The sequence below is a fragment of the Hibiscus syriacus genome, unplaced genomic scaffold, assembly GCF_006381635.1.
Source record: "Hibiscus syriacus cultivar Baekdansim isolate YM2019G1 unplaced genomic scaffold, ASM638163v2 tig00111390_pilon, whole genome shotgun sequence".
Taxonomy (NCBI): Eukaryota; Viridiplantae; Streptophyta; class Magnoliopsida; order Malvales; family Malvaceae; genus Hibiscus; species Hibiscus syriacus.
Genome location: NW_024063077.1, coordinates 443,940 through 456,341, shown reverse-complemented (window position 1 = coordinate 456,341; position 12,402 = coordinate 443,940). Strand labels below are relative to the sequence as shown.

Below are 12,402 nucleotides of genomic sequence, written 5' to 3'. Positions count from 1 at the left end.
ATGTTTTGGATTTAGGGATTTGAGTTTAGGGATTTTGAGAGTTTGAAGCAACGATTGACGGTGACCCGTGGGTGGGTAGAATGCAGTCGGTGGGTAGGCCGGGGGCGGCAACGGCAATGGATGGCCGGTGGGTAGGGTGGATGCTTTGGGATCAAGGAATTTGGGAATTTTTTAGATTTTAGAAATTTTTTGAGAAATTTTTGAAAAATAATAATAATTTTAAGTTTTTTTCAAAAAAAAATTAAAAATTATAAAGGCGCCACTTGTCACATTCTGAGTGATTGACGAAACTTTTTTTAATGTATATTACGATCGATGCACCTAAATGATACGACTGGAAACGTTAGGCTACTCAATTGAGAAAAAAAATTAGACACGTAGATAAAAGAAAAGAGGTATAGTTTGAAAATTTTTTTCTTATATTAAGCCTAAAAGAAAACTATGCAAACCTTTGAATTTATTAGCAAAATTATAAAGAACCCAAGACTAGTTTCTGAGGAAGGTTGGAAATATTTAATTTTCAAGTAAATAGACCCTAACAAAAACAGGTTCATACTCAAAATCATGATTTTTAGGAGCTCCTCGTTCAATGGAGAAAATGATTTAAACAGGCTCCAAGGGCTTGAACTCCACAGATTGAGGGACTGATTTGGCCAATTCATCAGGTCCCTGGTTTGACTGGTGCAAGCTCTTCATTTCAGTCTTTTTCCCCCACAGAAAAGAGTACAATCCCACTATTATCATAACCGTTCCGAGCACTCTGAAATCATGAATCCATTGTAATCAAATTTCAGAATAGCTATCTACGGTATTCTTAAAGAAATTCATCCATGGTAGAAGGAGAACAGAACATACATTCCGAGCCTCATTTGTTCACCAAGTACTAAAGCTTCGGACATGGCAACAAAAACTAGGGTCAGAGGATTAAACATAGGGGCATAAGTAGGACCACGCTTAGCAATCGACCATGTAAGTAAGCAGAATGTTGCTGCAGTACTCAGTGCTCCCTGCATAAAGTAAACATCTTCAGATCTTGCTCTTCTAGGAAAATATAAATATCATGCAAATATTAAAGGTGTAATGTCAAAATTAGTCCTCCCAATGTTTGTTAGAATTGTCATTTTTACTCTTATTCTTTTTTTTTTGAGTATTTTAGCACTTAACATTTTATTTTGGAGCGTTAACCATTTGTTAACTAACAATTTTTATCTACGGAGAGGTATTTTTGTAACACTCAACAATTTGACATTAAATGCTCACACCCCTAGCATTTATAGTGTCCGAACCCAAGTTCTCAAAGAATAATAACAATTCCTTTACCATCGAGGTCATTTGATTCGTTCTAATTTTAACATACACCAATTTTAAAATGGGATGAAATGGATCAGTAAATTTACCGCGTAGACTATTGTGATCAACTGCAAATTCCACCCTACTCTCCATGCTGCCTTGCTCCTGTCTATGCATAGTCCTATTGCTGCTGATTGTAGGGACGCAATGAGGCATGTTATCAGCGTTGCCCTGTATTTTGATGGAAATACTTTGAGCAACTTCACCTGTTTGAAAACAAAAACAAAACCCATGTTTTTAATAAGGTAAAACAAAGAGAACAACTGAGAATTACATGGTTGGATCAAACCTGTAATATATACCAACTAGCGTAGCACACGCAGCTACCTACAAGCATGAAAGTTCCACGAGTCATGTGAGAATTCGAAACGTCCATGGCTGCTGCTCTGTGAAAATGGTGACCATCACCCACATGAAACGCTTTTCCTTTGTACAGGCTTGTTGTCAGTGCTCCTCCCACGCACAAAATTGCACCCGCCGTCTTGATTTTGCCTGCTCTGCTGCCTAGCCCTAGCCTTTCAATTCTACAATATACAATACAATGAATAGATATTTGGTTCAAGGTAAGGAGTTTAATAACGTTTAAGTAGATCTCAAGCTCGAGTCATTTCTGTATGGAAAATATTTTCATTGAAAAATTCACCCATCAAAATTAAGTGTAAGACGCGAGTTGGTACAGATTAATCAGGATAAAACCCTAAAATCGGGATAACAACAAAAAAATTTGCTAATTTTTACCTGAAAATGATGGATAAAACAAAGGTGACTATTGGAATCATGTTGAGGAAGTTTGTAGAATAGGTAGCTGTAGTATCTCGAAGTCCATAATAAAACAGTCCCATGGCCGCTGTTATCCTGCATGAATCATAGGACTAAGAGAAAGGTCTATAAATTCTACAAAACTAACTTTGAATCCTAGGATTCTTTAAATATTATATGATGATAGATTTATAATTGATGGTCTATTAATTCTATACAATATCAATAATTAAATGATAGCAAATCATTATAAAAATTTAAAATTAAATTTATTTTTGGTTAAAGTAAGCCAATAATCTTGGCTATAGCATGGTGTTTTGTTGAGTTCCTCGACTATTAAAAGTTACAAAATGATTCTACAATTATAAAGTGTTATTTTGTTAAGTCCCCGATTATTGCTTGTTATAAAATGGCCACTAGACTATTCATATGTTCTCAACTCGTCATTTTTCGTTAAGAAGTTAACAGAATTATGAGTTGGATGTTAACTTATTGACTAAGATATAATAAAATCTGATCTCAAATCTCAAACAGCTATCATATCTCAGTCAATATTAATGTTAAGCTCAGATGCCGTCAATTTTTTAACAAAAAATGATAAATTTGGAACATATAAATAATCGGATGACCGTTTTATAACTAATAATAGTTGAACATTTTTATAATTTTTAGTAGTCATAGCACTTAACAAAACAACATTTTACAGTCGAGAAATCATTTGTATACTTTATTTATTATTATTAATAATATATCATAATTTTATTATTGAAATGACATAAAATTATGCATCACATCAAATTTTAATTTATATAATCTAAAATTAGTCATTTAATTCAGAGGCATCTGCAAATTTCATTTAATTTAGCAGAACTTGAGAGGAGTAAAATATATTTTTAATATTTTTACTGAGAATATTTTTATGCAAACTATAAGATATTTTGATGAATTCCACTTCTTTATGTTTCGTAAAATTATCAGAAAGCCACGGAAGTTCCTCGTGGCTCACATCATTACAAAGGTAGGGAAAACCAAACAATATAAAACAATTAGAAAGCAATCGGCAAAATGTAAATAAATAAACAAATAAAGTAATAAAAAAACAATCAACCTTTTCCCCAGTGTTATGTGTCTTTGTCAACTATTAATATTTCGTCTAAAAAAATCTCACCAAATCAAATGGAATGTTTAAAACCATTATCCCAGCTTTTTAAAATTATGTTAGATAATATTGTTCATTTTAATTTCATTTTAGGAACCAAGTGACTTCAATAAATAAATTGTTGTTATCTTTTTGATATCTTAGGTTCGAATATGATATATGTACAAATATATAAATTTTTACAGTCAAATGATTGAAAATATTTTAAATAGACACTAATTTATATTTACACACGTATTAATAAAAAAAATCTTTTGAGAAACCGTACATAATTGACAAACTAACTAAACTTAGATTAATCAAACATATGTTTTTAAATAAATTTGATGTGAGAATTCAGAATTTTAGGTGGAACTGAAAAAAAAAAAAATTAACATTAGAGAATGATACTTCCTCTGTCTCATAATTTGTATTTTAGATTGGATATACATAGTTTTAAGAGACATATTTAATTAATGAAAAATGATAAAATTATCCCTGATCAGTAATTGTCAGATTTGATAGATTTATTTTGACATATAAGGATAAAAAATATAAAGGTTACTATTTATTCACTTTTTTAATAGATCAAATTTAATGAGACGATTTTAAAAATCAAAACAGACACATTTAGTGAGAAGAAAATAATATTATATAATATAGATATGTATGATTGTTAAAGGAAAATAAATAGGAATAAGTGGTTTACGCTTCTTGAGAAAAGGCAGATGTAGAAGCTTGATTGTGATATGCCAACAACCTTTCTACGTTATTACGAAATTTGATATCAAATCATACTAATTACAATTGTAAATGTAGGTTTATTTAAGGGTTATTTCGGATTAAATATTAAAAGAAAATAATTATTGTATCACATATTTTGAAATTATGATTTTTAATTTAAATTAGTCTATAAACTTTTACATTATTGTATCACATATTTTGAAATTATGATTTTTAATTTAAATTAGTCTATAAACTTTTACATGTTTTAATTTTATTTTTGAATTATCTCTCATTTTCAATTAGTCCTCAAACTTTTGAACATTTTAATTTCATCACAAACTATCGGTATATGTTAACCACATCTCATCTTAATATAATCGTTACGTCAAGCTATATTATTATATGCTTGAAAAAAATAAATTAACATATAATTGAAACTAGTTACAAATTTTAAATGAATTTGGAGATAAACTTTGAATATTTAAAAGTTTGAGAGTCATAGTTTGCGAATAAAATTAAAATGCTCAAAAGTTTGAGGACTAAATTTAGAATAAGAGACATAATTTGAAAATAAAATTGAAATATTCAAAAGTATGATGACCAATCTAAAACGAGGATTATAATTTCAAGACGTGTGATACAATTAACTTAAAAAACTATAACTAAACCATTTTTTTTTTTTTGAAGTTTGTATTAGTACAAGTCATTTGGAATGATGATGAAAAGGGTAATTCTACATCATATGCTAGACCTTTGATGATAAATTGATAAGCATTAATCAGTTAAACGTGCAAAACAATAAAGTAAAAAAGTAAGAAGTTTCCACGCAATGCAAACACCAATAATTTTTTTATAATTTAAAGGTTGAATGTAAATATAAGTATCTAAATTATACCTAAAATTAATTTTAAGTGTCTAAATAATTTTTCATTGAAAATATGTGTCTAACGTTTCCGACGTAACACTATTAAGTGTCTACCGTTAAGTGACACATCTCGGTCATATAAAATTTTTAAATTTATATAAGCCTGACATGTGTCATTTAACGGTCGAATTTAACAGCAGACACTTAAAAGTGTAACGTCGGAAATGTTAAACACCTATTCTTAACGAAAAATTCTTTAGGCACATATTTTTATATTAAGCCTAATTTAATCGAAATCCAAAAGGGAATAAAAGAGGGTTACCCTGTTAGTGCATTGATGAAGAGCCAGAACCAAGTCGACCTGGCCATCTTCTGCGAATTTTCTCTGCACAATTAGCCACACACATCTCAAATATGTGCAAAACTACAGTTTAGGAAAACGTTTCATTATTGCCATATACAACCAATTTATATTAATGTAGTCAAAGAAATGATTTATTTTCAGTCTGGTGCAAATGCAGTATACATCATATACGTTGTATTTGGTACAATACGTAAATAAAGAAATCAATTTTAAGAATTTATTTTATACCTATAAATTTAAAATACCTTAAAATGAATACTAATGATAGCATTTTCAAACTCTTAATCAAGGACCACTTGAATCAAAAAGTCAGATAAACATTCGAATACTCAAGATAAGATTCTATCAAACAACCTTAATGGTAAAAATGAGTGTCTTCTTTACTAATAGTTTTGAGTTCGAGCAATCGTGTCTACAAAATTTGTGTTGTTAAGGACTAAGAAAGATTTTAAACAGAAAATGTAACGAGAAATCGAACCTTTCAAAGAAGAGAGCTAAAGGAGCAATACAGAGAGCAGCAACCAAATGCCGATAAGTCATGAGGGCGAAGATGAAGGTTCCTTGAGTGAGTATGACTTTGGAAAGCAATTGCTGGCCAGTCGCAAACACTTGCACTGCCAACATGCCGCCTAACATCTGTGACCAACTCCACCATTTGTTCATTCTTCCCATTACACCCATCGTTTTAAACAGATATTGTCTTGTTATCTTTGAGTTAATCGAGAAGAGGAAGATGGAAAACGGCTCTCACCAGTTTGTTTCGTTTTGAAATTTGTATATAAATATTTTCTTCTGATTCCCAATAAACACAGAAGAATCCAGAACAGGGGTTGAAGAGAAGAGAAATAAATGCAGGGGACAATGAAAATCCAAAGCGCTAGAGTTTGTTACAGTTACATATGCCCTGCATTGTATATATATATATATATATAATATAACCCCGGTCTGAGAACAGTAAGGAAAATATTAGATTGAATAATGATAAGATTGTGAGTTATATTAGTTTTTTTTTTATAACAACCGGTTTTCAATTTACTAATCGACTAATCTGAATCGGATACTGCAGAAGCAGAGGCGACTCTCCCAACTCAATTTACTTTGTAAATGTGAGCATTTAAAGTCTTGATTTTGAATATAACGCCTAATCTCACTAGACCAACTGATTTATGATACGAGCTAGACATTATATTTAATGATATTTTATCTTATAATGTATTCTCTAAAATTTAATAAGTTCTTCTGTCATACTAAAGAGAGACTTAGAAATAATAATAGTCCTCTACATGATTAGTTAGCGAACTCAAAGAGTGATGTGGATACCAAGTGAAAGGAGAGACGTTATCAATTTTGGTGTGTTTTAAAATATATGTTTTATTTTATTAAGAATGGTTTTAAAAAGTTTGAATAATCTAAAATAAGCTAAATATAGATTCTACTTGTTAAGGTATTTCTTTTATCTTAGTTGAATTTTAAAATTATCAAATAAATCATTTATTATTTTTAGATTATCTCGTAAATTCAATAAAAGAAAAGAAATACATAGAATTCGGACTCAATTATTATGTGCAAGAGTCTATCACATTAACTTCACTCTTACAAGCTAAATCAAGTACAATGACTTATAAATAAGGTTCTTATGATTTTTCTAAGGAATGTGAGAGTTAGTTCTTTTGAAATATCTCAACATTACAATAATTTTCATACATTTCAAAATAATTAGGGGTGGATTGGCTCGATCAATATTGTTAACTCAATCAATTAACCGAAAACTATCAAAAAGGGGTGAATTGACTTTGATAGAGTTTAATAAAAACTTAATTAAAACTTTGGGGCAGATCGATTTATAGTGGTTCGACTTTCTTAACCAAAGTCTACATCTACTACCTTAGCTTTTCACCACCAAGGATTTCAACAAATTCATAAATTTGTTCTTATATTTAAGGATAAAGTATAACCTTACAACTCTAGTTTTTCTACGGCTAAAATAGAACGACTACCCTTTTACAAGGTTTGATTTGGATAAACAAAAATATTTCAATAGGTAGATGTTTGCAAAGATTGAAGCTCACAAATGATGAATACAATAGTTTTCAATAAGACTCAATAAACTATATATAAGATAAAATAAAAGAATTGAGAATGAAAACTCTTTTCTATTTAAGTTTGGATATATGTAGTAACCTTCTTCAAGTATATTTGAAGTGTTTTTATAGTGTGGAATGAGTTTTTAGTCATTGACCGTCGGAGATGAATTATAATCGTTGGAAGCCTTTATTTCCATTTATATTTATCTTCGTAATGATTTCAAAACCACTAGAGGGGATTCTGATACATTCTTAAAAGAATATGACTGTTGCAGCAGGGAGGTTTAGAAACCAATCAGAGGGGTTCAGAAACTAATCAAATATGAGAATTTCAATGTCAGCGAATCCATTTAAGCTAGTGGCAAAGAGGGCCTAAAAGGCCAAATTGGCCGTAAACTAATCAAATTTCTTTCTTTTTTTTCTTTTTTATTTATATCGTCAGATTTTTATCTTTCATCTCTCCTGTTTTGGGGTTGTTGAACCTTATGCTTTAGTTTAGACCCATAGACGACTTTGAATTCCTGGTATCTTCTTTTTCATTTTTTTTTAAAATTCATGAATGCTTAGATTTATCGCTTGATTATGTTCATTGCAATTCTTGTGGATGAGTTTTAGTGACGGGGGATTCTGTGCATGATTTTGGATCCAATTGACATAATACTTGTTCATCATAGTTCTTGTTCCTCGTCAGTGGACAATCGTTATCACCTCCAGCATACTATCTGCTGCTAACCCAGTAGTTGGCTAGTTGCTCATTGTCGTTCTGAGACTGCCCCTGTAAACATTCCATTTCCACTGACTGGCAGAAATTATTAGATGCTCGAGTGATTTTATACCCTTGTTTCTGAATAGTGGATATTAATATTGGTTAAGATAAATACTCTCTAAAGTACGGTAACGTCTCATTATGTTAGATCAACTAATAATCATGATCCAAGCAGTAATTGTAAATTTTGTCAAACTCAAATTTGTTATTAGTAAATTTTGTCAAGTCAAATTATTCGATCTGTTGACTGATTCATCTAGATCAAGTATAATAAATATATATTGTGGGAGTGATCCTCCCAACTTACTGAAAAATCATGTAATGTTCATCATCAATATCATTCATCCATAAGGGTATAAAAACCAGCAGAAGTTTTTTGAGTTTGAAATATCAGCAAATTTATTTCATAGAGTGCTATGAAAAATTATAATCTACCCTCGTTTCACAAGAACTACCACAATGACCAAAATTGCCAATCCCATCAAGCTAGCTCCAAATGTCTTATCGATACTGTTCGCTTCGAAATTTCTTTCGCCTTCTCCGCTGTGGGAAAGCTGAAGAGGCCATGGAGGAGATTCGTCGCTTTACTCACCATCTCAAACACGCTAGTCTTGATTCTGTATAAAATCCGAAAAAGGATCTTCACCATCGCAGTCTTTATAATCCTCCGAAGATTTGGAACTCCGAGGAGATGTCTGATATTCAAACTTGTCATCTGCAACACATTATGTATCAAAATTAGTAAATGATGCATCAAATAAGTGAAGAAACAGTAAAACAAAGGAGTAAAACTTCTCACAGGTCTGCTTAGACTTGATGTAATTACTAACAACTGAATTGTTCAGTACAGCTTTCCATAAATTCAGATCGGCCGCATTGGAAGCAACAGCAGACTGAGGAAAACCAGAACCATCAAACATATTATGTCATGTAATTACATGTAAGCGAAGTAAATCATTACAAGAAAGATCACAAAACCAAAGCATCCTAGTATGAACTATGAAGTATAGAAGACATGACCACAACCTGAACTGCAGTATACTCATTGAGTAATGCACAAATGTCTGCCATATCGTAAGCGACACAATATTTGGTCGTTTCAGAGTTCGAAAGCGACGAAACACCGGACTAGGAGCAGTGCTGCCACTTTAAACCCTGAAATAAAAAATGGAATCATAATCAAAAGATTATGTAACAGATCCAGTAAAATGTTTATATGATTTTCACATACATACAATCATAGTACCTAAACCCTAAAATGAAGGCAATCAACTGTTCATATAGTATACCATAAGAACTACTGAAAATTCATTAAAAAGGGTTTAAAGAATTCATAAAGAATCAAACTTCTAAAACGATTTCGGAAAAAAATCCGAAAGGAATCAACTTTACTTGTCCAGTGCATTTTTCAGATCGGCAGTTGTTTCGAGTCTCCTCCAGCCTTGGAATGCCACATAACAACACCCGAGCAATCGGCTCAGCTCGACCGGAGGCGGCGGTTAATACTTCCGAAGCCTCCTCTTGTTCAACACCAGCAGCAAATTCCCGGTCATCCACCATATCCCAACTATCAAGATTCATTCTTTTACAGACTTCCACTCTTTATACAATAATAACCTAACCAACTACTCTCACAACTTGAACAGATTTCGAACTAATTGAAGCATAAAGCTGAACAATGCATACAAGAAAATATACTGAGAAACTCCCCTCTCCTCAGCTTCATATTCTCCATATGAATTATCATAAAAACTAAGGCCATCTCATCGATCGTTCTGTGTTTCTTGCATTGCTTGGAGTTTGTTTCTTTAAGCTTACAATGGGAAGGTAAAAAGCAAGGGGGGGGGGGACAGAATGACCAAGAATGGTATGATTTCTGAAACCAACTCGCCCTGCAAGACCCCGGTACCTACCTCCACATATGAGTTGGTTTCCTAGTTGACTCAGAAAACATACCAGTCCGGGTCATTATATTTTCTTTTTGTTTTATCTTTTTAACTTCCAACTGTAAACTTAAAGAAACAAAGACCAAGCAATACAAGAAAGAAAGAATGATCGAAGAAAATTAAAAGGCTTCTCGAAGTGTCTCCGTAGAAGTGCGTTTGTTAAGCCCTGAAAAAACAAATTCATATTATCTTACAACATAATATGAACTGGTCAACACATACAAACGAATATGTTTGCAGAAATTAAATTACAAAAACCAAAACAGGGAGAGGAGTGATATCAAACCTAAATTATTAATGCTTAATCTATTCAAGATTGATGAATTGCTTCTTTGAATGAATTAAAGGAATAGATAATATCAATTATTTCATGGTTTCATTTCATGACCACTTAATAAACCCATGGCAAATATCAAGATTTACTTGAACTTTCCCGCATTTTCCAGCAATCAAACCAGCATAATAACCTAAAAAACTGATATATAAACAGTTTTACCAACAACCCAAAAAGAACGTGACCGGCAAGTCAAACTCATTAAAAGAAATACTTCCATAAATTAACATGAGCAAACATGAAAAGTACGATGGATATAGATGGAAAAAGAAAAGACGCGTACCGTAGAAAAAGAGGTTGGTTCTTGGAAGCGATTGCTCTCGACCAGGGGTTCCATCAACGTTTCCCATCGCAGCAACTGGTGGCGTAACAAAAGAATTCGCCGGAGGTGCCCAGAACATTCGCCTCAATCCCGGTGGAGCTGCCTCAGCCACGTTCGCTCTTGTCGCCGCCGCCCTCAAATCCATCAAGTAGATATTAATGGGGATGTGGGAGTCAGGGTTTAACGATTGCAACTAAAACATCGTTTATGGTGCGATCGACTTAAAAAGGGAAGGTATTGATGAAGTTACCAATTTGGAAATACATAAAATGATATTAGAAAAAGGTAAATGTCATTGTAATTAAAAAAAATTAATGCATATTACACATTTTAACATCAAAGTGATTTGATAGTTAAAATCGATAAATAAAATGACTCAATTGTGACTTTTTTAATATGATGACTTAATTATAAACATAATCATAATGCAGTGGCATATTGGGTGATTCACTATTACAAATACTTACATTAGTCCTTACCATGAAAAAGTTATACGTTTAGTTATTATATTCTAATTTTGTCATTTTTTAACGCTATCGTTTTGATTTATTGATTGATTGATTTTATCGAATCTTATAGAGACTCATTATAAAAATGACCTCCTAATACATTTTTTCATTTACAACATTAAGATTTAAACTCATAATCTTTGCTTTGGTTCTAAAAAATATTTTCAAATTTTGTTTTCAGAAAATAATTTTTATTTTCAGTTTTTTGAAAATTAAAAAGCATGTTTGGCTAATATAAATGAAAACTTGAATATAAAAATATAATAATAATAAATGTATTTGGCATCTAATTTTTAAAATAGAACTGAATAAATAGTTATTAAAAAATTAAATTAAACTATAATTAATAAAAAATTTCATTACATTAATTTAACATGTGTGTTATGCATATATAAAACAATAAAGTTGATAAGAAATTTTATAATACAATTCATTTTAGTTTATAATAAGAATATAATGTTATTGTATATTGAACATCAATTAAATTTTAAAAATACATAAAAATATTGTTATAAGCAAGAGCACACAAAAGTGTCATTAAAATAAAATTATGTTTAATGGTAATTGAGGCCCTCAAACTTTTGAGAAAAATAATTAGTGTAGCTCCTAAACATATTTTGCACTAAAAAAATTAATCTAACCCTTTGAAGAACGGAATCAAACATTGACTTTCGTGACGCTTACATGACAATTAATATACTTATATGACAATCTACGACATTGATGTGATAGTTTACGATATTATTGTGACAATACACGATAGACGATGATATGGTAGATGAGCTTAATTAATTTTTTGACTAAGTTTGATGACGTAATTGATTTTTTTAGAAAGTTGTAGGACTTATTTATTTTTAAATATTTATTTAAATTAAAAATATAAAATATAACAAATTATTAAGATATTCAATATATTAAATATAAAAATGCTGCAAAATTAAATTATTAAAAAATTAAGGACTATATTGAATGTAAAAAATTTAGGGATTATATTGAATTTTTGTAAAATTTTGTGGGTTTCAGATACCATTAAATAAAAAAATTATTATTAGAATAATTTGAAACCGTGTAAGTTAAGTTAAAAAGCTATCTCATTTTTCTTTATTTTTTAAATTTTCAAATCAATTTTAATGAAAATATTGGAAACATCTTTTTATGTTTTAATATTTTCACTTATTTTTGTTTTTATTTTTGAAAAAATATTTTCTATTTTTATAACCAAACATATTTTCTTCAACA

General features: G+C 30.7%; 1 protein-coding gene across 1 annotated transcript; it reads right to left on the bottom strand.

Moving 5' to 3' along the window:
• Window positions 1–564: 564 nt before the first annotated feature.
• Window positions 565–5,887, bottom strand: LOC120160088 (WAT1-related protein At5g64700-like). The gene is made up of 7 exons (XM_039170533.1): window positions 5,681–5,887; window positions 5,161–5,223; window positions 2,089–2,205; window positions 1,640–1,874; window positions 1,398–1,556; window positions 856–1,007; window positions 565–760 (listed from the first exon to the last, which is right to left on the bottom strand). The coding sequence occupies exons 1-7, from the start codon at window positions 5,881–5,883 to the stop codon at window positions 604–606; spliced, it is 1,086 nt and encodes a 361-aa protein (XP_039026464.1). The 5' UTR covers window positions 5,884–5,887; the 3' UTR covers window positions 565–603.
• Window positions 5,888–12,402: the final 6,515 nt, after the last annotated feature.

Coding starts and splice junctions, on each gene's coding strand:
- LOC120160088 (XM_039170533.1), bottom strand. CDS start 5,883: ATGGGTGTAATGGGAAGAATGAACAAATGGTGGAGTTGGTCACAGATG. Junction 1,875..2,088: donor GTTTTATCCATCATTTTCAG/GTAAAAATTAGC, acceptor TGTATATTGTAG/AATTGAAAGGCTAGGGCTAG. Junction 761..855: donor GAACAAATGAGGCTCGGAAT/GTATGTTCTGTT, acceptor TCATGATTTCAG/AGTGCTCGGAACGGTTATGA.